This window comes from Sprattus sprattus, assembly GCF_963457725.1.
Source record: "Sprattus sprattus genome assembly, chromosome: 18".
Taxonomy (NCBI): Eukaryota; Metazoa; Chordata; class Actinopteri; order Clupeiformes; family Clupeidae; genus Sprattus; species Sprattus sprattus.
In genome coordinates this window covers 5580061-5607191 of record NC_137916.1, presented here as the reverse complement: position 1 = coordinate 5607191, position 27131 = coordinate 5580061, and the positions used below count along the sequence as shown (strand labels likewise).

The 27131-nt window shown below is 42.6% G+C and overlaps 1 protein-coding gene across 1 annotated transcript in view; it reads left to right on the top strand.

The window, feature by feature from the left end:
• cpt1a2b (carnitine palmitoyltransferase 1A2b) overlaps positions 1 to 22950 on the top strand; it is a 28028-nt gene extending 5078 nt beyond the window's left edge. Inside the window, exons 5-19 of the mRNA XM_080857242.1 lie at positions 857 to 958; positions 1421 to 1558; positions 6991 to 7068; positions 8040 to 8147; positions 10853 to 10940; positions 11253 to 11448; positions 13155 to 13343; positions 13528 to 13633; positions 14467 to 14583; positions 17129 to 17293; positions 17745 to 17873; positions 18934 to 19089; positions 19377 to 19490; positions 19608 to 19700; positions 21623 to 22950. Of these exons, the coding sequence (XP_080713368.1) occupies positions 857 to 958; positions 1421 to 1558; positions 6991 to 7068; positions 8040 to 8147; positions 10853 to 10940; positions 11253 to 11448; positions 13155 to 13343; positions 13528 to 13633; positions 14467 to 14583; positions 17129 to 17293; positions 17745 to 17873; positions 18934 to 19089; positions 19377 to 19490; positions 19608 to 19700; positions 21623 to 21739 (1896 nt within the window). The 3' untranslated portion in view covers positions 21740 to 22950. The remainder of the gene's footprint in view (positions 1 to 856; positions 959 to 1420; positions 1559 to 6990; positions 7069 to 8039; positions 8148 to 10852; positions 10941 to 11252; positions 11449 to 13154; positions 13344 to 13527; positions 13634 to 14466; positions 14584 to 17128; positions 17294 to 17744; positions 17874 to 18933; positions 19090 to 19376; positions 19491 to 19607; positions 19701 to 21622) is intronic.
• The last annotated feature ends 4181 nt before the right edge of the window (positions 22951 to 27131 follow it).

The window sequence follows — 27131 nt, the reverse complement described above, 5'->3', positions numbered from 1 at the left end:
TGCCACAAACATAGTTCCTGTCAGGGGCTTGTGTTTTGTCCACACAAGATCATCCCAGTTATCACTGTCCCCCTTTTTCATTACCTTAGTAGGCAAGTAATACTAAAAGGTTAGCTGACCAACTTGGCTAACTGGAAGTCTGTGTAAATGTTCGCAGTGTTGGTCTTGCCTGTAAATGCTTTATTAAATTTGACATGGACAGTATTTTCACCGCAGGGAGGCATAAGGTGCACTGCACTGCTCTTCCCACTGTCAGCTTTGAGGACAATATGGTGCTGATATTTCCAGCCAGGAAAAGCATTTTTTGAACTTCACCATATGTTAGTTTTCTCTGTTGTCTTGTCGTGTGACATTTTGTAAACTGCGCATGAGGATGATACTATAATGTTCTGCCTTTTAAAATCTATTTTAAATGTGTAATCCTGGTAAGAATCCCAATTTTTGCTAAAGGTGTCTGTAATCTTTTTTTTCTGTAACTGTACCGGAATACAGTTACCTTTTATTTGTATCCTAATTACGTAACGCCATTCCATGTATTCTGTTCCTCCTAAAATGGACAGTTGTCATGGACCCTTGTCTCTAGTCCCTTAGTCCTCCACAATTCATAAAGGAAACTTAATGAAAGCTGAAAGTCAATAACCTTGGCTTTTTGGTTAGTATGTTCACTGGTAATAACCAGAAAAGATGGCAAGCCAAAGGCTGTCTCTCTTTTTCACCTCTGTTATATTGAAAATAAAGTCTCCGCATCATGTAAACATACATAAAGGCAACAGACTAAAACCAACTTTAATGGAAATGTTCTTAGTATCTCTCCTCTCTTTCTCAACCTCCTTTCTTCCATTCCCACCTCTCTCAGCCTTTGGTCAGGCTGCTGTCTGGGAGGAAACCGCTGCTGTACAGCTATCAGATGTCTCTCCCACACCTGCCAGTCCCACCTATCAAAGACACACTGGAGCGGGTGAGTGTAGCCTGTGTGTGTGTGTGTGTGTGTGTGTGCGTGCGCGTGCGCGTGTGCATGTGCGTGTGTGTGTGTGTGTATGAAGGGTGTATGTAGGGTGTGTGTGTGTATGCACACCTGTTCTGTGCAGATGCTAATGGGTTCTGCATTCTGGGACAAAGGTCAAATACTCCTGTGTTGAAAAACACACGTTCCATGTTTACTCTTCAGAAGCCATTTTCACCAAAGAGAAGGCTGAGTAAGGATTGCTGTTGATGGTCATTGAATGACTCAGCAGTTCAGTAATGTGCCAGTGGCTTAGTGCATGAGGTGTGTGTGTGCGAACATTTCTGTGTGCATGGATGCTTGTGTTTGTGTGTGTTATTGGATGGGTTAGTCCATGAAATAAATGCCTTTACCTTTGAAACCTCATTAAATCTCTCTATGCGTTTCTCTCTCGGTCTCATTCTCCCTGTCTTTTAGTACCTGCTCTCTGTGCGTCCTATTGTCGATGACGAAGGGTTTGAGCGTTTGACTCAGCTGGCTGCTGAGTTTGAGAGGAATCTTGGAAACCGACTGCAGCGCTACCTCAAGCTCAAAGCCCTGTGGTCCACCAATTACGTAAGTCCTGAGCAGTAATGTGAAGAGTCCACTAGAAAACATACTCAGATGGCTGGAGACCATGGAGCACATGGGATGCCAGTCAGTTTGACTCAGACTCCTCAGGTACAGTGGGGAAAATAAGTATTGGACCCCCTGCTGATTTCGCAAGTTTGGCCACTTGCAAAGAAATGTGTGATCTATAATTCTAATGGTAGGTCTATTTTAACAGTGAGAGGCAGAATATCAACAAAAACATCCAGAAAACTGGATTTTATAACAGTATATTATAAAAATATATATTATAGATATATATTGATTAGCATTTGATCGCGGAAAATAAGTATTTGAACCCCTACCAAACAGGAAGATTTCTGGCTCCCACAGACCACACAGAAGCACACAAAGCACACAGATTAGTCCTCATTAGGCCTAACAAGGTACACCTGATCTCAACTGGTGACGTGTATAAAAGAAACCTGTCCAAAGATTCATACTTCACACCTTCAACCTCACCACAATGGGCAAGACCAAAGAGTTGTCCAAGGACGTCAGAGATAAGATTGTAGACCTGCACAAGGCTTTCCCCACTGTATGTGGGTCTTGGTGTTGAATATGGCACACATAAATGGGGTTTCTACTAGTGCTGTCAGTTTAACGCGTTATTAACGCGTTTTTTTTAGATTAACGTTCTTTTTGCCCTCCCAAACTGTGTAGTAGGCTGGCTAACGTCACGTTTGAGTGAATGTTGAGCGCGATACAGCGAAATAGATGATAAAAAGCTTCTGAATAGAAAGTTTACCTATAAAAGTTGTGTTGTGCAAAAGAAGCGAGCTTCACTGTTGTCTGAAAATGTCAACAGGCAACTGGCTGAAAGCACAGAAGTAGTTGGCTTACCTTTTATTGGTAACCTAACTGTTACGGTTCATTGTTTTTGAAATAAGAGGCATGTCTTCTATGTTCACAGCAAACTTGGAAAAAAAAATATTAAGCCATGGTTTAACTGCACTATAGGCTGAGTCCTTGTTTATCTGAAATGTGAACTTCATAATTTTATTTTGTACCGCCCTGTTTGGCAATGTTGTTTTTCAATAAAATAAAACATTGCTTAAAGCAAGCCAATCCACTTTTCCCTGTTGATAAGCGCATTAAAATCAAATAAAAATGATGAAAAAAAATAATTAAAAGGACATTTAGAATAGATAAAAATTTGCGGTCGCGTTTAATTTTCATTTAATCGAGATTAATTTTGAGTTAACAATGACAAAAATGCGATTAATCACGATGAGGTATTTTGATCGTTTGACAGCAGTAGTTTCTACCAAATAATAAATAAATGCAGTTGAAAAAGAGAAATAATCTATTGCATGGGATACAAAAGAGAATGGATGTGCCAAAACATTTTGCTGATCGCAAATGTATTACATTTTCTTGTGCACCATCTCTGTGTTGACCTGATCCAATCCTTCACGTCATAAGAACCACTAGTCAATGCAGGCACACACAGAGTTCAAAACACTTTATTTTGTCTCTTTAAAACTGAAGCCTCATGTTCCAAAACTTGACCTTTCAATAGATCACAGAAGGTTCGGAGCCAGGAAAACCTGTTGGAGACAAAACTGACCCTTTGATGGAGTAGATTGTTGTGTCTCTATGGCATCGTCTCTCTGACAAACATTTTGCTTTTGTGCTTATCAGCAGTCTCAGGCATTACAGTCCTACTGTGGCATTACCAATGAAGGAAGTAGACACAGGAAGTAGACTTGCCCAGGTTTAGTGAATGAAACAGGACCCTGGTATTGGGTTCCTTTTTTTTTTTATCTCCACACAATGTAATCAGGTGTGTAATCTGGTGTATCCAATACCCCGTCTGCAAGGGTGAAGAAAGCCTTATAGGCGAACAGGCTGCCCTCTAGGTGGTTGCATAGGTTGTTTTGATTTGGTCAAAACAAATGAGTTTGGTTACTAACTCAACGGTTTCCACAAGGTTTATGTGCGACACATCTGCAGTGCTGTCTAATTGTCAGACTAAGTTCTCATCCATAATTTGGTAAGCTCTGATGATGAGCGGGACTTTTTAAACCTGTCCTACCAATCAATGTCTACAATGGAGCACTGCCTTGTCTGCCCCTTTACTACCTAACGCTTGCAGCCCAAAACACCTTGCAGTATTCAACAAAAACGCAAAGGACTGCGTAAAGAACTGAAAAACTGCCATATAACTATCACGCTTCAGTGAAGAGAAGAATCAATGTCTGACGGACCCATCTGTCCAAGATGTGTGCAGTGCCTTTTCCGATTGAAGCATACATTGGCCTAGATATTGGACTTTTTCGTTTAGAAACAATGGGTCAAATCATTAAGCAAGGATTTTTTTTTGGGGGGGGGGGGGGGGGGGGGTGCCTTTGGTAAGCCTTTGGATATGTAAACTCCTTTTGAACCCAAAAGAGGAATCCACTGTATACATGGTATATATACAGTCATGGACAAAACTATTGGCACCCCTGCACTTCTGTCAGATAATGTACCAATTCTCACAGAAAATTTTTGCAAATACAAATATTTTGGTATTCACATGTTGATATCTATTGTTTTCATTGGAACAACACGAAAAAGCAGAGAAGAAAAGACAAATCTGACATTATTCCCCACAAATCTCCAAAAGTGGACTGGACAAAATTATAGGCACCCTTTCAAAATTGTAAGAAATAATTGTATTTCAATCATGTAATGCTCCTTTAATCTTTATTTAAACTCACCTGTGGCAAGCTACAGATGCTGGTAATATAGTAATCACATTTGCAACCAGTTAAAATGGAGCAAAGTTGACTCAACCTTTGTGTTGTGTGTCTGTGTATACCGCACTGAGCATGGAGAAAAGAAAGAAGAGCAAAGAATTGACGGAGGATTTGAGAACCAAAATTGTAGGAAAGCATGAACAATCTCAAGGCTACAGGTCCATCTCCAGAGATTTTAATGCTCCTGTGTCCACTGTGAGCAGTGTCATCAAGAAGTTTACAGCCCATGGCATTGTCACTAACCTCCCTGGATGTGGAAGGAAGAGAAAACTTGATGACAGAATGCCACAAAAGATTGTTTGAATGGTGGATAAAAAACCTAGAACAACTTTCAAATAATTTCAAAGTACCCTGCAGACACAGGGTACAACGGTGTCAGCTCGCACTATCCGTCGCCTTTTGAATGAAATGAGATGCTAAGGTAGGAGATCATAAAAAAGCCAGACTGGAGTTTGCCTAAACCTTCCTGGGGAAGCCAAAATAATTCTGGGAGAACGTGTTGTGGACAGATGAGACTAAAGTAGAGCTATTTGGTAAAGCAGTTTACAGACAATGAAATGAGGCCTTCAAAGAAAAGAACATGGTCCCTACAGGCAAATATGGTGGAGCTGGACCGATGTTTTGGGGTTGCTTTGCTGCTTCTGGAACCCAATGCCTTGACTGAGTGCATGGCATCAGGAAATCTGAAGCAATGCCGGAAGCAATACTGGAAGCAATTGATTTCAGATATTTGTATTTCTTTATTTTCAAGGGTGTTCTACCCATTATTAAGTTGAGGGTGCCAATCTTTTTGTCCAGACCATTTTTTTTAGTTTTGTGTGAAATAAAGTCAGATTTGACATTATTTCTCAGATTTTTTGTGTTTTTCCAATGCATACTAAATAAATAAACATGTGAATACAAAAGCATTTGAAATTGCAACACTTTTCTGGGAGTAGTGGTTCATTATCTGACAGAAGTGCAGGGGTGCCAATATTTTTGTCCATGACTGTATATATATATATTATATATACAGCCGCGGAAAAAATTAAGAGACCACTTCAAAATTATCAGTTTCTCTGGTTTTACTATTTATTGGTATGTGTTAAAGTAAAATGTACATTTTTGTTTTATTCTATAACCTACTGGCAACATTCCTACCAAATTTCAAATAAAAATATTGTCATTTAGATCATTTATTTGCAGAAAAATGACAATTGGTCAAAATAGCAAAAAAGATGCTGTGTCTTCAGATCTCGAATAATGCAAAGAAAACAAGCTCATATTCATTTTTAAGCTACACAATACTAATGCTTTAACTTAGGAAGAGTTCAGAAATCAATATTTGGTGGAATAACCTTGATTTAAAATCACAACTTTCATGTGTCTTGGCATGCTCTCCACCAGTCTTTCACATTGCCGTTGGGTGACTTTATGCTACTCCTGGCGCAAGAATTCAAGCAGCTCGGCTTCTTTTCATGGCTTGTGACCATCCATCTTCCTCTTGATCACATTTCAGAGTTTTTTTATGGGATTCAGGTCTCGAAATTGGGCTGGCCATGACAGGGCCCTGATCTGGTGGTACTCCATCCACACCTTTACTGGCCTGGCTGTGTGGCATGTAGCATTGCCCTGCTGGAAAAAACACTTCTCAGAGTTGGGGAACATTGTCAGAGCAAAAGGAAGCAAGTTTTTCTTCTGGGACAACGTTGTACTTTGCCTGGCTGAGGTTTGTAAAAGACCAGCCAGGCAAAGTACAACGTTGTCCCGGAAGAAAAACTTGCTTCCTTTTGCTCTGACAATGCAGATTTACACATGTGCCACAATCCATCCATTTCTTGATGATGGATTTAACAGAATTCCAGGGGATGTTTAGTGCCTTGGACATTTTTTTGTATCCTTCCCCTGACTTATACTTTTCAACAACCTTTTCTCTGAGTTGCTTAGAGTGATCTTGGATCTTAATGGTTTAACAATAGCCAGGAATACTGATTACTGAATACTGACCAGTGAATGGACCTTCCAGACACAGGTGTTGTTATACTACAGTCACTTGAGACACATTCACACTGATCCCCATTTCACAAATTGTGAGACTTCTAGCACCAATTGGCTGGACCTCTGTTAGGTCTAGAATTAGGTCAGTCTATATAAAGGGTGTGATAAAGGGGGTGAATACTTATGCAATCACTTATTTTCATTATATATTTGTATTTAATTAACATTACTGTGTAGAAATCTGTTTTCACTTTGACATTAAAGAGGGCTTTTTGTGTTTTTTTTTGTCCAAAAAGCCAACTTAAATTGACCATGACTGATTTATAAAAGCAATAAAAGGGTAAAACATCCAAGGGGGTGAATACTTATGCAAGGCACTGTATATATACAAAAATTATCTTTAATAATAACTTCTCAGTTTCAGAAGGAGAGCCACATACCATGTCTACATTTATAATTATTCTTATATATAATTCTTGTTGAGACGGCTTGTTTGCCAATCTGAAAGGACTGCATTGCTCTGTGTGTTTAGTTCCCCATGTTTAAGCAGCCTGGGACACGCCTCAGGCAGGCGGCTTGACATGCCGCAGCTTGAAACTATTTATGTTTGAAATGTTACAGGCAACTAAGCAACAAGTTCAAACACACATTCTTTTTTTCTCTCTCTCTCTCTCTTAGGTGAGCGACTGGTGGGAGGAGTATATTTACTTAAGGGGCCGTAACCCTATCATGGTGAACAGTAATTACTATGGCATGGTAAGAGCCTCTTCCACATCACTTCTCTCAGGATTCCTTTGCCCTTTGCTCATCATTTTCCATGAACCCCTATTTCCCCCTCTCCCTCTGCTGCCTCTCTGCCTCTATTCATACCCCTGTCTGTCTGTCTGTGGCACTGTACTGAGAGATTCCTGAATTAAGGTCTAAACGAGGTTAGAGGAATAGAATGCAGGGAATTTTAGCATGTGCCAGCAAGCTGTCCTCTCAAATATACACGAGTCACCCTCTAACCCTCACCCTTCAGTTGGCTAATGGGTCCATGTTGTGTATTCAGTTATAGAGAATCCTAGCAAAATGTAGGTAACGATTGAGTAATCAGTGTGTAGCAACATGATGTAGCAACATGAAGCAATCAATCAATCAATCAATTATCTCCTTGCAAGAAGAAACTTGTGTCACACACATGCCCTTGCTAGGCCATAGTTAAATAGCACACGTTAGCACACAATATGCAACAATTTTACACTTTTTGAGGTATGGTTTTATAGGCAACTAGTTTTGGTACCATCCTCAAATTTATTGTGATAGCATATGGCCTGTGAAGGACAGACAAACACCTGTGTCTTTCCCACTAGCCCTCCAGGATATGCACTATGTAGTTCTGTGTTCAAGGCTTTAACAGCCTGCAAAAATGGAAGAAAAGCTTTCACAGCATGACATTGCCAGCTATACTGCCAAAAGACACCAGGTAGTGTGTTGGCAAGCTTCTATAAGTTCCAACTGAGCTGATGGTGGTGTTTGCAAGGTTTTGCATGCCTTTTAGATAGTTAGCTTGCTAGTTTTGGAACATAACTACTTTTGGCTGCTTTAATGTAATGCCACAATTCCAACTCTGTTGTAATTCTGCAAGAAATCCCAATTATAGCCCATCTTAACCCACACCCAAGTTTGTCTGTCAAACGTGGAATGCTTGCCATGGCATGTTGTGACTGTCACATTCTTTGGCACAGGACTTCTTGTACGTGACGCCCACGCCAATCCAGGCCGCCCGGGCTGGAAACACCATCACTGCACTGCTGCTCTACCGCCGCAAGGTCAACCGGGAGGAGCTGAAACCTGTGAGTGGCCAATCACATACTCCTAAGGATGTTTGGTGATTGTTAATTTAGGACTAAATCTGGCGCTGTGCTATGCTGACTTAACGTGATGCGTGCTGGACTTAACACAACGCATGTCGATTTGAAATTTTGGCCGCATTTCACCGGCACTGCAGAACGACGCCATGTCACGTCATTAAAGCCTTGTGGGAGCGAGGCGGCTAGGCTATCTTTTTTGAAGTCAGGCATTGCAGGGGCTCTCCATCCACTGCACGAGCTAGAACACGCCTTCATGATGTCAGAAAATCAGTCTCATTGGCTGGAATCTCCGATGACAAACATGACATGTGTTTCCCTATGCTTGAATTCGTGAATAGGTTTAAAATTAAGAAATACGTGGATCTCATACGTGTTTTCTGGCACTGACAGCTGGCACTGACAACTTTCATTACTCTATTATTTTAGTGCTATACATCTCCATTAACTGCCTGATGTATCTACGATTGACAAAATTAATTAGTGTTCATTTAATAAGTCATCATGTTATTTTTTAAGAAAAGTAAAGGGGATTTTCCACTGTATCCAATTCAATTAAATTCAATTTTATTTGTATAGCGCCATAACAATACAATTGCCTCTAGGCGCTTAACAGAGCCCAGAGCCTAAAACCCCTTAGTGCATGCACAATGGCAACAGGGGCAAGGAAAAACTCCCTGTTGGGCAGGAAGAACCACGGCACATAAGGGGGGACCCATCTGCTTGAGGTCGGCCGGGTGGAGACAGGAAGGTGGGAAGGGGGGAAAGGGGGAAGGGGAAGGGTTGTGTTGCAGAAGGGGAAAGGAAGCGACAGGGGTTATACACAGCCAGCATTTGGTCGCTGGACATAATATGTATACAGACATCTGGTGGTAAATACATGATACAGGCAAGACCAGATTACTGTACCAATAGGGTTACTGTTACAGGGGTAATGGCTGTAGGGACGAAAAAACATTTCAGTGGTGGCAATAATGTATATTGTATATAAATGCTGGCATAGGGTATTGGGTAGAGTAGGTGTACGGCAATGCAGTGGCGGTGGGTGCGATTGTATAGTATCCACTGCAATAAGGAACACAATTCCTCAAGACCTCCCATTTATCAGTTGCAAACTACAGTGGGAAGGAGACACTCTCGTCTTGACAGACGCTTGTGAAGTTCCTCCCGGACTGAGACCGGCAGCTCATGTTGACCATCATGGCAGCCGAAACATCTTGTGAGTCTGTAATGTCCAGTGACATGGTGATGTTCTGCTCTGCCGGTGAAAGTCGGACAAAATGTCTAACCAACATGCTTTGTGTTACATCCAGCATGCATTGCGTTAAAGACTAAGGTGTACACAACTATTCGTGTACACACTGCTGAAAACCTGGCTATTAACACCTGTACTTAGAGCCGTCCACTTGTGATCAGCTTACCCGAGACCCAATGTGAATGCCAGGTGTGAACAGGGCCTTAGGGTGGCTTTACACGACAACGCTCCCGGGTGAAACCGACAAAATATTTTATCAGATGTGCCTTTTGTTTAGACGGCGACAGCGTTTTTGGGGCTTAAAAACGCAAAAAAATGAACCCACCCTCCAGAGTGGAAATCTTAAAAACGCTCCACCGTCACGTTCCCGTCTAAAGGGTTGAAAACGCAAAAGTGTGCTCTGAGCTGCTCACGCTGGCTATCCTCGCATACGCGTTGACATCATATCCATGTGCATACAGCCAAACAACAACAAACATGTCGGATTATTTCCATCAGTCGGAGATTCAAGCTGCTTTGATATCTATCCAGGAGTCATTTCAGCAAATAAGCCGAGTAATCACAGATAAAACAGAACAGAGAAGGCGCATTAATTACACTAGGTCTCGAAGCTTGTCTGTTCTATCCCTTGTAGCCTACGTCGCTTTGGCCAAAGGCGTCTGCTAAATGACTAAATGTAAATGTACACGAACACTGCAAATGTAAGTGAATGAATAAATAAATAAGCACCCAATCGCGTTAAAATAGCCATAGTGGAATAGAATGGACACATATACATGCAGTAGGTACCTCCACGTCTGCACCGTTAAGTTCAATTTCACACACTTTTGCGTCACCGTCTGCATGCAGATTTCCACCCAAAGACTCTCGTCTAAACGCGAAATAAAAAGTGGGAACGCAACGCCACTTTTGCGGTTTACGTTCAGATCGTTGTCGTGTAAAGCTCACTCTCCTGTGTGGGTAGGGAGGTGTGTACTAGCACAGTCAATAACCCAAGGGTCTCTTTATATGCTTATAACAGAGAAGACATTTGTCAAAAATGTGCTTACTATGGGACTAATCAGGGCCAACCTTTAATTCAATATTTTAAGACATACTGAGCTCCTTGTGAATGTTAATATAAGTAATGTATGCTTGATGGCGCCCTGCTTTGTGTCAATGAAATTAACAAACATAGGGATCCCTGCCTATTGGTGCTCGTTGCCCTATGAAATTATGTCTCAAAGTTTCAATCTGTACGTTCTAAGAACTCAATTGTAGGGGGCTTAAAGACAAGGGATAACCTGAAGAGTTTAGTTAACACTGACAGTGTTTAGCCTCCTGACGCCAAACCTCACAGTCCTCCATCAATCTGTGTTTTCTTTCTTTTGTCGCCCTGTCTGCTCGACTTTCTCCCTCTTTTTCTGCCTTTTCTCTCTCCATCTCTCCCTCCCAGAGTCGAGTTCCTGGCACCGTCATCCCTCTATGTGCTGCTCAGTGTGAGCGAATGTTTAACACCACACGGACCCCAGGAGAGGAGACTGGTAAGGCACACACAACCACTAACATTCCGGTACGCATCTCCTGTTGGGATGAATTGATTCATTCCTTAATTCATTTCAGAAAATAACAGAGCATGAACCTCCTCCACACTTCCATAAAAACACTTCACCACACTCTACCACTGGGGGGTGCTCATTCACCATTCAAGCTCCTACAGAAGTTGTATATCTCAATGAGCCAGCTATTTCAGACTTGTGAATAGGTCTCCCACATTGTGAAGTCAGTGTAGGTCATCGACCTGAATGACTTAGCACTGTGGGATATCCCTCATATTTCGTATGTCTGTCCTCCAGATGTTCTGCAGCACTGGCAGGACAGTGAGTTTGTGGCGGTGTACCACAAGGGCCGCTTCTTCAGACTGTGGGTGTACCGTGCAGGCCGGCTCCTGTCCCCCCGAGAGCTCCAGTTCCAGATCCAGCGCATCATTGATGATCCGTCGCTACCCCTCACCGGAGAAGAGAAACTTGGGGCCCTGACAGCAGGAAACCGGTGAGCCAAACACTTGTGACTGTGTCTTTGAAAGGGAATGTTGGACTTCCCATCTGTGTATGTCTCTCTCTCTCTCTCTCTCTTTCACAAACACACTCACTCTCACTCACACTCTGTTATATAAACCAACACACCCACACACACACAAACTCTGCATGGATCTAGACATTGTTTGTTAAGGTTGTAATGGAAATCTATGGGTGTGCCAGAAGTTTGCTAAGCTGAGTATGGTGGCGTGAGACTGAGTGACTGGGAAGGAAGATAAGATCAGCAGGACCTAATTACCTAGTGATTTGTTATACATTTCCTTATGTTTTTTGTCTTCATACCAAGAAAGAAGAGGAAATGGTTGCAACAAGTCTCAATTTGGTTGCCAAGGGCAACCGGGCAACCATTAATGTTGGGCCCTGTTGATGATTTGAGCTTTAAATGGCAACAATTTTCCATTTCATGGACACTGTAATTCTGGATTTGTTCTTTCCTTTCACAAAAGCACTGGATGGCTCTATCGTACAATACCAAGAGACATGAAAGTCTCTGATGTAAGGTTATCATTGGAAGGTTCACTGGTCCTCTTGTATGTGCTGTCTTGCTCTGTGTTAGATGTCACATCACATGGCCACCACACCGTATAGATTGCATGGTTTGTTCTGGATTTGTTTTATAGTAGAGACTGCTCCAGGACCTGCCCAGTCCAACCCATGTAGCTATTTAACAGATGTTGAGAGAGCAACGGATTACCCCTTCCATTCATGTCCATGGCCAATGCTATGCTAGCTACTTCAGCCCAGGAAGATGAAAAAGGAAATCTTTGTTGTGCTCAGTTTTGGCGCTCAAATGACTGGTGAACTGATGAAGGCCTGATAGCTTGTAACAGAAAAAGAGATGCTGACAGTTTGCTTTCTATGCACTTCCCTCCACAACTTCCTGTATTCGCCTGTATTTTTTGGTCCAGTTTCAAGATCCTGTTTTGTGTTTGCATTCCCACATCAAAAAGGGCAGAATTCTAATTCCAATGAATATTAATGTGAAACCTTAAGAGTTCTTCTTCACTTGAGGTTTGCCTTTTATGGTCAGTGTCTTTCTGTTGAATTGCATTTTCGTCATTGCATGTGACTGAAGTGCTTCTGTGGGAAAGGAGCCCCTGTTCACGTGGTATATTCCTGTTCCCCATTTAAAGGTATAGTCTGTTCTTCTAGTGATAGGAGTTCTGTTGATATTTGAGCTCAACAGCCAATTATACTCCTCCCTCCCTTCCATGCTCCTAAAGCAACGTGTTGATTGGCTGAAGTAGAATACGGCTCGGTCTGAGCCTCTTTGTCTAGTTACCATTTCTAGAGCCACGAACACTAGAGAAATGATTGAGCACTCACACAATAAACAGCTAGAGATGGACACTGGCGTAATGATTGAGCACTCACACAATGAACAGCTAGAGGACTGTGAGGAACAATTTGCTGAATGTGACCAAAAGTGCATTGGATTAGAATCCCAGACTTTTTGTTTAGTGGTTTTGTGCCCAGAAGATGTTCAGCATTTTGGTGTTGAATTTGCGTCGCCAAATGCCCAGATGTTGCATCGCTTGCCCTTTTTAGATGTTTATCTCGTCCTCTCATCATATCATCCTCTCTTCATGTTTCTCTCTCTCTCCTCCTTCCTCCCCTTCACTCACCTCCCCTCCCCTCCTATTCTCCTCCCTGCCTCAGGGTGCCGTGGGCCCAGGTACGGAAGCAGTACTTCAGCTCGGGCGTAAACAAACGCTCGCTAGACTGCATTGAGAAGGCCGCCTTTTTCGTCACGCTGGACGACCAGGAGGAGGGCATGATGGGTGACGACCCCAAGGGCAATCTGGACCGCTACGCCAAGTCCATCCTGCACGGGAAATGCTACGACAGGTGAGGTAACACATGAGCCCCAGGCCGCAGGTGCGGTAACGCACAGTTGCCTATTCCCTCTGGGTTCAGTCACCCTATCCATGTGTCCAGCTAATCTCCAGTCTGTCTGGTAGTTTCTCACTTTCACTCTCACCCTCAACCTCTCTCTCTCTCTCTCCGTCTTTTTTTTCTCTCTCTCTCTCAGATGGTTTGACAAGTCCTTGACAGTGGTGGTCTATAAGAATGGAAAGAATGGCCTGAACGCGGAGCACTCCTGGGCTGATGCCCCCACCGTGGCTCACCTGTGGGAGGTGGGTCTGACTGGCACGCACCTCTGGCCTACTTCAGAGCGTCTAACCCTTACACAGCATCACTCATTTTAACCTCAGCATCAGCAGGGTTATGTGTTCATCCACATTATACCAGATTAACAGGGTTATGTGTTCAACCACATTATACCAGATTAACAGGGTTATGTGTTCATCCACATTGTACCAGATTAACAGGGTAATGTGTTAATTATACAGGGTTATACTCTGTCCATAACTGATGTTAGAGAGCTTGAGCATTTTCTTCTAATGGTTTAGTGGTGTAGTTAAATGGCGGATTGGAACCAGTCTACTGAAACAAGTCAAAGTGTTCGCTGTCACAAGTAGCTTGAGTGATGAATCGTGCTAAAATCACCAAATGGGACGATATATTGTTCTGAGTTTGAACTGTCCCCGACTGCGTTTCCTAAAAGCGTTGTTGAGTAACCACCGTGGGAACCGTGGAGAGAGTTTTCAAAATGACAGAGAGACCATCATTTAAATGTGGAAGTAGTTGAGCAATGCTTTGGGGGAAAGCACCCTGGTTGATTCTAGATACACTGGTAATCCAGGGGTTTCCCTTTACCTCTCTCTTGAAACTGCTTCTGAATCACAGCTCTGTAGCGTTTCCACAGGTCTGAGGACAGCTCAAGACAAAGATAATGTGGACTTTCTTCAACTTTGTGAGAGTGTGAGAGCTCTTCGCAAGTGCAAGCAGATTTCCTCCTAAGTGTTTCTCTATAATGTTGTTATGGTCAGTTAATTATTACTCTGCTGACATTAGGCCCTTTTTGTCTGAATAGTTTATCATTTCCTAATCTTTGTCCATCTTGTAGTACGCCTTGGCCACAGATGCCTTTCAGCTTGGTTACACGACTGATGGAAACTGCAGAGGAGAGGTGGAACGCTCTCTGCCCCCTCCTCAGAGACTGGCCTGGGAAATTCCAGTAGAGGTGGGAAACGCTCACTCACACTCACGCACGCATACACACACGTTTGCTCATACTTATGTATGTATGTATTTTTACACACGGGTGCACATGCATGGCCCAAAAATGAAAAACTCCCTTGTGGGTTTTTGTGTTGCTTGTGCATGTTCACTCAGAGATGTGATGGGAGAAGTTGGAGGTGTTTGCCTATCTCAGGCCTACAAACAGTACCCACACCATAGAGATGTAATGAGAGAGATTGGAGGTGTTTGCCTATCTTAGGCCTACAAACAGTACCCACACCATAGAGATGTAATGAGAGAGATTGGAGGTGTTTGCCTATCTTAGGCCTACATACAGTACCCACACCATAGAGATGTAATGAGAGAGATTGGAGGTGTTTGCCTATCTTAGGCCTACATACAGTACCCACACCATAGAGATGTAATGAGAGAGATTGGAGGTGTTTGCCTATCTTAGGCCTACAAACAGTAACCACACCATAGAGATGTGATGAGAGAGATTGGAGGTGTTTGCCTATCTTAGGCCTACATACAGTAACCACACCATAGAGATGTGATGAGAGAGATTGGAGGTGTTTGCCTATCTTAGGCCTACAAACAGTAACCACACCATAGAGATGTGATGAGAGAGATTGGAGGTGTTTGCCTATCTTAGGCCTACAAACAGTAACCACACCATAGAGATGTGATGAGAGAGATTGGAGGTGTTTGCTTATCTTAGGCCTACAAACAGTAAGCACACCATAGAGATGTGATGAGAGAGATTGGAGGTGTTTGCCTATCTTAGGCCTACAAACAGTAAGCACACCATAGAGATGTGATGAGAGAGATTGGAGGTGTTTGCTTATCTTAGGCCTACATTCAAGTCAAGTCAAATGTATTTATAAAGCACATTTAAAAACAACTCACGCTGACCAAAGTGCTGTACAATTAGAACACAAAAAAATGTAATCAAAAGCAATGGGAATTATGAGCAGTTGAAGTTGACTTGCTCAGTATTGGTTGTTTATCTGCAGTATCTGGTAATGTTGATGTTATTATGGTATTAAAACCAGGCACAAGACCAAAACACCTCCCCCTTGGTCCCTTGCATTCCTGACAGCATTCCATCCAGCTCTTGAGTTAAAGTTTGAGGTAAGGCAGGATGGAAATGGTTGGAGTGTACAAACACACAATTACTCATTAGGTGTGGGTGAGTCGTTGTTAGATTGTTCCTCTAACAACATTCCAGAACTGCATTGTTCCATTTGATCATCAGCATGGGATCTGTGCAGCTATCAGGTCTACAAGTCTGTCCAATCTGGCAATATACAGCTCTTTAAGATAGCTACAGCAGTTCATGATATGGGCTTCAGACTCCTGATGTTGGATAGGGTCATGCAGCATACAGACGGGTAAATGGCTGGAGGGCAAACCCCAGTGCTAAGTTGTATTTAGTTGGGAGAACCAGCAGGCGAGCTTTTCCACAGGAAGGAAGGATCTCTAAAAGCAGAAGTGCCCCTCACTTGCAAAGGAGAAGACAACTTCTACACACACACACACACACACACACACACACACACACACACACACACACACACACACACACACATACTCATGGTAGATTGTGAGGTCATTCAGCACACCAGGAAATAAATCAACCCTCTGGGTTTCCCCTTTCAGCATGTCTCACTGCTTAAGCAAGCAGAGTGTGTTCAAGTATGAGGGGGAGGTGTTGTAGTGTTCACGCTTTTATCTTTTGAGCTATTAAATGGCACTGTAATCTTTGTGTGTTCTTGCCTATCTACACTGTTATCATATGGTGGAGAGCATTTGGTTGGGGGTGGTTGGGACATTTTTATGTTTCAAAGTTTGATAGATATATAGGCTACCATAATGTCTCAGTCAACATCAATTGATATTTATATGTTCCATTTACTTAGTCAAGGCAAACAGACCCCTGTAGGTCTTCATTTAATCACCTGAGCTTTTGAGCTAGCTGTTAGCACAACCATTATTGTTAACTGCTAGGCTTGCTGCTGAGCTATTTGCTACTAGCCTATTACTAGGGTCCATTTGGAAATTCAGTCCAGCTCTCTGAAATAGATCGGGGCTCTGTAAAATAGAGTAACTGTCACTTCAGTTGTCATGATTAGTGATTAAAACAAATATTATTGACAGTGTGGGCTTATGTATTTGGCGGCACCCTTTCTTTGGCGTGCTTTTTTCGCTCCAGTGACTCAAGAATGCCCTTTCAGGTCAAGGAGAGGTGAGAGAGGACGGAGTGGTGGCCATTCAGTCATTACTGCACTGATCGGCTAAAGAAGGGAATGTTGCTGAAATCATATAGGGAGGGAGGGCCTGCTTCGTCTTGTTGACCTAGATTTGTGAAATGTTGTGCGCTCTTAATGTGCCTGATGTGGATCTTATTGTGTGTAAGGGTGCTGTGGTGTGTGTGGTGAAAGTTGACAGCCATGGTTTTTGTGTGTTATTTTTGTGCACCTGTGTTCTCTCTTGAGACTTGAACGCTTTCTGTTTGTCTTTCTCACACTCCGTCTCCCCCTCAGGTGGAAGAGCAGCAGACGGCCTCTCTGACTGTGGCACAGGCCTTGGCTGACGACGTTGACTGCCATGTTTTCCCCTTCCGGGACTTTGGGAAAGGACGGATAAAGAAGCTTAAGATGAGTCCAGATGGTTTCATTCAGCTTGCCCTCCAGCTAGCCTACTACCGGGTATGGATCCACTCTCTCTCTCTCTCACACACACATACACACACACACACACACACACACACACTTAAAGGAGATATAGTAAACAATATAAAAGTAGTATAGTTTATAATAGAAACACACTTAGAGATATGGTAACCCCTTAGGTGCTGTGAAGTGCTTTGGTACTATGTCTACTTATTGTGAACGGTGAATGAATTAATAAATGGAATTAGAATGCTTCTTCACATAGAAACATTTTCATGTTGAAGAACAGGGACTGCACCTAAATTAAATTAGCACCTTATAAAGCATGCACATGAAGAAGTTTAAAAAAAATTGCTATGATCATCATCACAACATATTAGTCTGATTTAGAAAGGGGGGTATAAAAGTGTTAAGAGTGAAAAAGGGTGATTCATTTATTGATTTTTGTCTTCCACCTCTCTCTTTCTCTTTCTTTTTGGGTGTGTAGAATAGAGGTGGATTTTGCCTGACCTATGAGGCCTCGATGACAAGGCTCTTCCGCGAGGGCCGGACGGAAACGGTGCGTTCATGCTCCAATGAGAGCAGTGCCTTTGTACAAGCCCTGGAGGCGGGGGAGGTGAGGATGTGCATGTTCACACACCCACCCACACACACACACACACACCCACCCACACACACACACCCACCCACAAACTCACACACACAGCCCTGGAGGCAGGGAAGGTAAGGGTGTGCATGTTCACACACACACACACACACACTCACACACACACCCACACACTCACAGCCCTGGAGGCAGGGGGGGTAAGGATATGCATGTTCACACACACACACACACACACTCACAGCCCTGGAGGCAGGGGAGGGAAGGCAGGATGGGATGTGTATGTTCACTCACCCACACACACACACACATTCACTCACCCACCCACACACACACAGCCCTGGAGGCAGGGGAGGGAAGGCAGGATGGGATGTGTATGTTCACTCACCCAAAAACACACACACACACACACACACACACTCACTCACACACACACATTCACTCACCCACACACACACACACACACACACACTCACCCACCCAACCACCTACACACACACACAGTCTATCAAAATGACCCATTAACATAACAGGACAAGTTTGTAGCCTTCATCAAGAGCTTTCATAGTACAACCTCAGATGAAACTGATCTATTGCCATTCTCATTGCCATACTCTTTGCTTGCAACCAGTGCTGTGGTTGCCTTTCAAGTCAAATTGTCAATGGTTGGTGGAACGTGCTGTCTAGCACTACCAGAGCAGGGGCGTCTCTCTCTACCTTTAAGAAGCTCTTGAAGACCCAACTCTTCAAAGAGCACCCCCTTTCCTTCCTTGCACTTCTACTAGTACTTAACTTGCACTTACAGCAGTTACATTCCTGCACTTTTTTTCTATTTCTTATGTTAAGTAGAATTTATTGTTACACTAGGTCTCTATTGCTCGTAGCTTGATTGCTCTCTCCCTTGTAGCGTCTGCTAAATGACTAAATGTAAATGTAAACGTGCACCTAGTCCAGGGGTGTTTCCATGACGAGACATCTGGTGGAAGCATTCACTAATGACCTTAATTTCCCCTCAGGATTAATAAAGTATCCATCTATCATCTATCTGATTGTCATCATGTCCATTTCTCAGCCACCAGAGCATTGCAGGAATCTCTTCCGATTGGCTGTTGAGAGGCACCAGAACCTCTACCGATTGGCTATGACCGGCTCTGGTATCGATCGTCACCTATTTTGTCTGTACGTGGTGTCTAAATACCTCGGAGTGGAGTCACCCTTCCTCAAAGAAGTGAGTACACGGTGGTGTGAAGTGAGTGGTCGGCAGTTTTTCTAAAAAAATATCAGAGTTGGGAAAGGCATCTGAATATCAAGGAAAATCCTATTCTTATTGATTGTGAAGGCTGAGTACATCGATAAATGAATAACAAGGTGCTATTGTGAAGCAGTGGGTTTATAACCGATGTATGGATCCATTCATTCCATTCTGAAAAAGCCTTGTGCAGCTGCTATTACGACAATATGTTTTCATTAACAGTCTTTGTGTGTGTGTGTGCGTGTGTGCGTGCGTGTGTCCAGGTCCTTGCCGAGCCTTGGCGCCTGTCTACCTCTCAGACCCCTGTCCAGCAAATGGAGTTGTTTGATCTGGTGAACCACCCAGAGTTCATCTCCCTGGGAGGGGGCTTTGGGCCTGTGAGTGAACCTCTATTCCACAGTCCCAGTAAGGGCTACTCCATCCCTTTAGAACAATCAGTTGTTAACGTGTGTGTGTGTGTGTGTGTGTGTGTGTGTGTATTTGTTATGTGTCAGGTGGCTGACGATGGATATGGCGTGTCCTACATCATCGTCGGAGACAACATGATCAACTTCCACGTCTCGTCCAAGCACTCCTGTTCAGACACGGTGAGAAGCACACATCACTAAACACAAGTCCACGTCCAGAACTAAACACAAGTCCATGTCCTAGACCAGGGATGGGCCAGGCATGCGGCCCTCAGATATAAGACTTTCAAAAATCTTAAAAAAGCTTCTTTTACGGCACCGAATCAGTTCCAAATTGTAATTAAACAGTTCACCGATAGATAGCACTTCCTATGCAAACAATAAGGGGGTGGAGAATCGTGTCTTTCAGGCGAGATGGGAAACAGATTATCTGTTCACAGAATTTAAAGGCAAACCCATGTGTCTAGTTTGCTTAGAAATGTTATCAGCGATGAAAGATTTCAACATAAGTCGCCACTACAACACCTTGTGCGAGAAGTTCAAAGCAGCTGCTGACCTCAAATCAAAAGTAAACAACAGCGACTTTTTACCAGAGCCACAACCACAAAAAGGGAACGTCTTCAATCAAGGCATCTTTTGCTGTTGCACTTGAGCTTGCCAAAGCAAATAAGCCCTTGTCAGATGGCGAAATTGTGAAGAGGAGTGCCGTAGAAATGGCCAAAGCTTTTGGTGACGACAACCTGAACTTTGAAACGGCCTCCTTGTCCCGTTGCACGTTGAGTCGCAGAGTGACATTCACTATCATGTCAAGGGAAAGTACTTCTTCTTGGGCTTTGATGAGACTACAGATGTGTAGCCAGCTACTGATTTTTCCAAGAACTATTGACAGTTCATTTGAAGTGTGCAAGGAGTTATTCAAATTGGTGTCTTAGCATGATGCCACTTAAGGGCACAGACATTTTCAATGCCGTTAATAATGTTGTGTGCGTATGGTGGCTTTGACAAGCTGTCAGCTGTTAATTCGGTCTTCAGCTTCGGTCATTCGGCCCGTCAATGCCTTTAATTCGCCTTGCACTCCCTGAATAGCGCCCAATAGCCCATCAAACCTCGACACAAAATCTTCTTTCATTATGTGGATAGCGTTGAGAATTGGACCACGGCTAATTGTGTCGTCGTCGCTAGTATCGGAACGAGTAAGCATCGTCGGGCTGGAGGAGCCACCGGTTGGTTTAGTGGACTTTAAAGTCTTTGGATGCGGTTTCGGTGGCATTTTGGCTGTTTGTTGTGTTTTGGGATCAGTAGTAACTGTTTGGTAATTCTTAGTGGCTTCCTGATGACTTTTCTATGAATTGTGCATGGGAGCTCTCTTTCACACGTCTGCCTAGCAGCGCGCCATAACCGGAAGTCTTCCAAGTGCGTATGGTGGCTTTGAAAAGCTGTCAGATGTTGTTACCGTGTGCCACCCGCGATGCAGGGGAGACACCGGTTTGGCAGGGCTCCTCCAACAGGGCGAACTGCCCAATACTGATGTATGTGTGAGGTAGAGCAGGTATATGGGTAAAATGTGAATAGAATCTTAAAAGTGGAATGAAAGTAAAAAATGCACTACAACCATGATAGTTGTTGCACTTAATGTTGGGTTGCTGTTTTGTGCCGTCATTGAATGGTGATTTTGATTTATGAGAACCCTTTGAAAGAAACTAAGAAAAGCCATGCTCCTGCTTACATAAGCACATGATTCATACAAGGTAATTATTAATAAAAGGCACTTGATTAAAACATTCTTAAGTCATGAACAGTGTTTCTAAACTAAGTCAACAACTTTGGTGTTTGGGATGGGGGCACACATTTTCACAAGAAAATGCATTAAACTAACCTTTGTTCTAAGCTGTAATGGAGAGGGGTAGTTAAGAGATTTTTGTTGTCAATTAAGGTAGATTTTTACAGTAAAGTTTAAAGTAGAAGTCTGTAAACAAAATGATATGCTGTGGAAACATGGCTGGAGACTGCTCTTTATTTGATCCATGATGCCTGTTTTCTCCCTCCTCCATCCATCTTTCTCTCTCTTTCCCTTTCTTTTCCTTGTGGTCTGTCTCTCTCAGGACTCCCATGAATTTGGAGTGCACATTAGCCAGGCTCTGCGTGATCTCCTGATAGTGTTCTCTACAGAACCCAAAGGAACAGCAGAGGCACCAAGAGAAGATAAGAAACGGATGTGAAGGGATGTGGCCACAGCTCTGAGTGTAATATGTGTGTGCACGTTAGAGGGAGAAAGAGAGAGCAAGAGTGAAATAGTGTGTGTGTGTGTGTGTGTGTGTGTGTGTGTGTGTGTGTGTGTGTGTGTGTGTGTGAGAGAGAGAAAGAAAAAGTACCTGGAAACACAGCGACGAAAGGTGACTAAATGAACCAGGGTGAAGTACCAAGAGAAGGCTCGTCCTATCTTGTCGGACGTGGAGAGCAGCCAGAAGCGCACAGAAGCCCATAACACTGGAGTCTGAGCTACTGTGAACGAACCAAACTTGTTCCCTGGCATTCCACGTCTCTGGATGTAAACTGATCCATGCCAAAGCCAATGGGCGGAGCCACTGAAACTGGACAGTTACCGTTTTCTACCAGCTCACGGCTTGGTGAAGCGCCTCATGAGTAGGCCTGAGTAGCTTGAGTGGGTGACAGCCTTTCTGTGTGTCTTTGTATCCACCAGACCAGAGAGGTAGAGAGAGAGAGAGATATGAAGAAGTAAGTGAGCACATAATCAATGCAGTTGTTTTTTTTATACAATTTATTTGGTATTCCTAATGTGTTTTTGTATGTACATATGGTGCTCTCAGTGGGACAGATTAAACAATACAAGTTACCCAGATTAGAGGATTGGGTAAAGTCAGTTGGCCTTTTGAATTCAAATCTGTACTCCAGCACTTAAGGGTTTCACTTAGAATACCACCATGGTTTCAGATCATTGTCTCAGTGTCCTTCACAGACTGTAAGGAGAAGAGCATAATACACACCAGTCTAGAAGTAGCTTGAAGGAGATGTGAAGCCAGCCACCTCCATATGAATGGATAAGCAAAGCCAGTCATTCTCTCACTTTGAACTAAAATGTAAATGTAATTTGAGGTTCATTTAGTGGAGTTATTTGGAGTAGTCGAAAAATCTGTTTTGTACGACAAACCTGCATGTCAAGATTATGCTAAGTGGTTTTTCCTTTAACCGTGAAACGAACATGTAAAACATTTTTTAGAAATGCATTTTCTTTCTATATCCATTCTATTTTTAAGTTTTTGGAGTGAGATGGCATTGGTTTGTCCTAGTGGTTTGAGCAGTCTGGCTCGGTGGATACTCCCTCACAGGAAGAAATCCAGTGTTGTGACTGCTCTGGTTGACCTTCTTCCTCTTTATACAAATATCCTGAACAAAATAAAATAAAAGTAATTTTAAAATTGCCTGTAGCATCATCATTTTCACAGCACATTCTCAGATGGATTTGGGATGAACAGTCTGTCAACTGTCTAGACAGCTTTTCTAAGCATGTCTGTAGAACTTTTAAACCCACAGCATTTGTACCTTTCCTTGTATTCCTCCAGGGGCCTTATTTATTAAATGTTGCGTAGAAACCTCCCTTCGTCTGATCTTGAACTTTTCTGAACGATTGTATGAAAAGTATTATTCAGAGAAAACAAACGCACGCACAAAAAAAACAGGTGTACGCCAATCCTTCAGTCATAAATCACAAATGATCGTGGATTTGTGTGCAACTGAATCTCCGCCCTCAAAATGCCCATACTTAATTTAATTAGCATATAAATTGAGCACATTTTTAAGGCACTCTGTGACAATGGAAAGTAAGAAGGAAACACCTGAAAAAAGCAATTATAGTGAGGTCGAAATCGATGTTCTGCAGATGGAAGTGCAGATGCGGGCCAAAACAATGTTGGCAAGCCTGTCTGGAAGCGTAACGGCAAAAGCAAACTATTTGACAGGGTAGTAGACGCAGCAGCGGCACGAGCAGCACCTGAAGCTGCATCTGCGGCAGCAGCACCTTCTGCACCGGGGTTTTTCCGAGGCCGTCCTACAGACACAAAGGGACTTGAATGAGTCTGTAAGTGAGGGTGTAGGCTAACTTCGGGAAGTGCGGCATGCTACTGCGGTCAAGTCAGCCGACACTCGCGATTTCTTGGTCAAGCCAGCCGACACTCGCGTTTCCTTTCTTTCAAATGCACCCGTATTCTAAGAATTACGGTAATTGCATGTACACGAAGTACTAGTCCGACTGAAGTTACTCTGCTTTGTTCCTTGATTTTGATCATTTCCATGTTTGAGTTACTGTAAAATAAATATATTATTCCCAACTATCTATGGTACAGTTGAGTTCACCACCACCCTGACCTCACACACACTGAAAATCAAACATGTGTACTGTACAAAACTGGAGAAATTCATCTCTAAACATCGTATTTACACCCTAAAAAGGCATTTTTCCCAACTTTGAGATACTGTAAAAATGAAATACTCAATTATTCCCGACTATGACTGGTACACTTATGTTCACCACCACCCTGACTACAAACACACTGAATATCAGACATTTTCACTGTACAAAATTGGAGAAATTAATCTCTAAAGATCGCATATTCCACATTGAGAAGATGTATTTTCCATATTTGAGTTACTGTAAAAATGAAAAACTCAATTATTCCCGACTATGACTGGTACACTTGTGTTCACCACCACCCTGACTACACACACACTGAATATCAGACATTTTTACTGTACAAAATTGGAGAAATTCATCTCCAAACATCGTATTTACAACCTAAAAAGGCATTTTTCCCAACTTTGAGATACTGTAAAAATGAAATACTCAATTATTCCAGACTATGGGCCTCATTTATAAAAAGTTGCGTAGAAACCATCCTACATTTTGTCTAAGACATTTCCTGAAATGAGCGTAAGTGAGATCCACAGAAAACAGACGTACACCCAAAAAACGCGTATGCTATACGCCAATCCTTCGGTTATAAATCACAAATGGTCGTGAAATTGTGCGCAACTGAATCTCCGCCCTCAAAACGCCCCTATTTAATCTAATCAGCATATTATCAATGCACAAACAGAGCACATCCTCAATGCACAAACTCTCTGTGACGGTGGCAAGCGAGAAAGAAACATGTAAACAGAAGAATTCAATTGAGGCTGACATCGACTTCTGCTGATGGAAGAGCAGATGCGGGCCAAAACATCGTTAGAAAGCCTGTCTGGTGGCGTAATTGCAAAAGCAAAGTATTTGACATGTAGTTGACACCCTTCCGAAGCACCAGCATGAACAGCACCAGAAGCCGCATCTGCGGTAGCAGCACCAAGGCTTTGGTGCGCTCCACTACCGACCTGTGCTGTATTGAAGTGGGCTTCCTAAGCTGTCTGAGTGTGCGAAATCTGGATGAGAAAACATAAGGAACCCTGTTATACGCAGGAAATCCTCTTTCACATTTTGCTAGGCACTGTATGGAAATCTAATAAATTGCGGGCATATGGGATAGTATACTGCGAAGAACATCGGGCAAAATTCTGCCTAATGATGACGAGGATTGCTCGACTGGTCTCCAATTCCTCATCGGAACTTCCTGTAGCCAGGAATCCAAGAACGGACAATACCTGAACGTGTATGGCCTGGTTGCCTCTGGTGCGCCTCTCTAGACGAGAGGCCATTTGGACACAACGCTCTCGGCAAGCGGTAGGCCTACCTGCTTATCAGACATACATCATCCTGTGTAAAAAAGTCTGTGCAATCACAAAAAAAAATCCTCTCTCTCCTTATTGCACAGTTGGCAATATCCTCTAACAACGCCAATGCAGCCATATCTCCTACTGAAAACTAAGCCACTATTAGTCGTTTTATAGGCTATAAGTTTGAGCGAAATGTTTTACACTTGTGAAATTAAAACGGAATACCTATAAGATGTGAATCTCATTCATGTGTGAATTATTTTTATAGTTTATTTGATTATATTGAGCGAAACATTAATTTGGCCTTTCACCATTAGCCCAAATGGTGACGGTGGTGCTGACGTTGATGAAACTGCGTGTCGGCTGTCGGCGCACGGAGAGTCCTGAATTCCTGCAGTACTCCAGTGTTGTGAAAGTGAAAAATACATAGCATAAGTGTCCTTTACAAGACCTACGCGACAAAGTTTGAATGAAGTTTGTACGTTAAGCGGTTCGGGCTGAATTAATCGCAGAAAAAGGTGAGAAGAATAAGAAGAAGAAGAAGAAGAAGCCTAGGAATAACAATACAGGGCATTTCATGCACTGTAATAACAGTGCATGAAATGCAAAAGTTAAGAAAGGAAGAAGAAAAGTGAAAGAAGGAAAGAAGGGTGGAAGAAGGAAAGAAGAGTGGAAGGAGTGAAGAAAAGAAAAAAGAATGGAAAAAGAAAGAAGAGTGAAAGGAGAGAAGAGTGGAAGAAATAAAGAAGAGTGGAAGAAGGAAAGAAGAAATGAAAGAAAAGTGAAAAAGGAAAGAAGAGTGTTAGAAGGAAAGAAGAAAAGAAAGAAGAGTGCAAGAAGGAAAGAAGAATGGAAGAAGGAAAGAAGAGTGGAAGAAGGAAAGAAGAAAAGAAAGAAGGAAAGAAGAATGGAAGAAGGAAAGAGGAAAGAAAAAAAGAGTGAAGAAAGGAGAGAAGAGTGGAAAAAGAAAGTAAAGAAGAGTGAAAGAAGGAAAGAAGAAAAGAAAGAAGAGTGAAGAAAGGAAAGAAGAGTTAAAGAAGGGAAGAAGGGAAGAAGAAAATAAAGAAGAGTGAAAGAAGGAAAGAATAAAGGAAAGAAGAGTGAAAGAAGGAAAGAAGAAAGGACAGAAGAGTGAAGAAAGGAAAGAAAAGTGGAAGAAGGAAAAAAGAAAGGCAAGAAGAGTGGAAGAAGGAAAGAAAAATGGAAGAAGGAAAGAAGAGTCAAGAGTGGCTCTGGATAAAGAGAGAGTGAAAATACTGAAAAAAATAGATAAAAATGGAGTGATGAAGAGAGTTTGAGTCTGAAAGAAAGTAGACTGAGAGGGATAGAGAGAAAAATGGAGAGATGGAGAGGAAAAAAAGTAAAGAATGGAAGTTGTCTTAATGTTCCTAGTTACAGTTAAATTGAGGCTCAATGGTGTTTTGAGCCCTCAACTTCGACTGCCAGGCAGCGGCTGCCTGGAAGGTGGTTCCGCCCCCAAAACTCTTATCCAATCAATGTGCTTCCCACCTCCAAACCTCTGGTTCCGCCCCCAAACCTCTGGTCCAATCCAAACACTTGGAGCCCAAATTCAAACTTTCTGTATAGTTCTCTCATTCCAGCTCCAACTTCATTCCACCACTCAGCAACGAGTGAAAGCTCCAACTTTACAAAGGTATGTAGCTAATATATTTCTATTTTAAACATGAAATGGCTAATTGTGTTTGCTTTAGGGATGTACATGTAAGATGGGCCAGCTAATGTTATGTTTAGCATGCAATATGTTAACCATATTTAAAGATAGATTGTGCTAATCTTAGTTTATGCTAATCTTAGCTGTGGCAATGTTATTTCTTTGCAAAGTACCCCACCTGCTAGTTTAATCTGGTTAAAACATTAGGTAACAGTAAG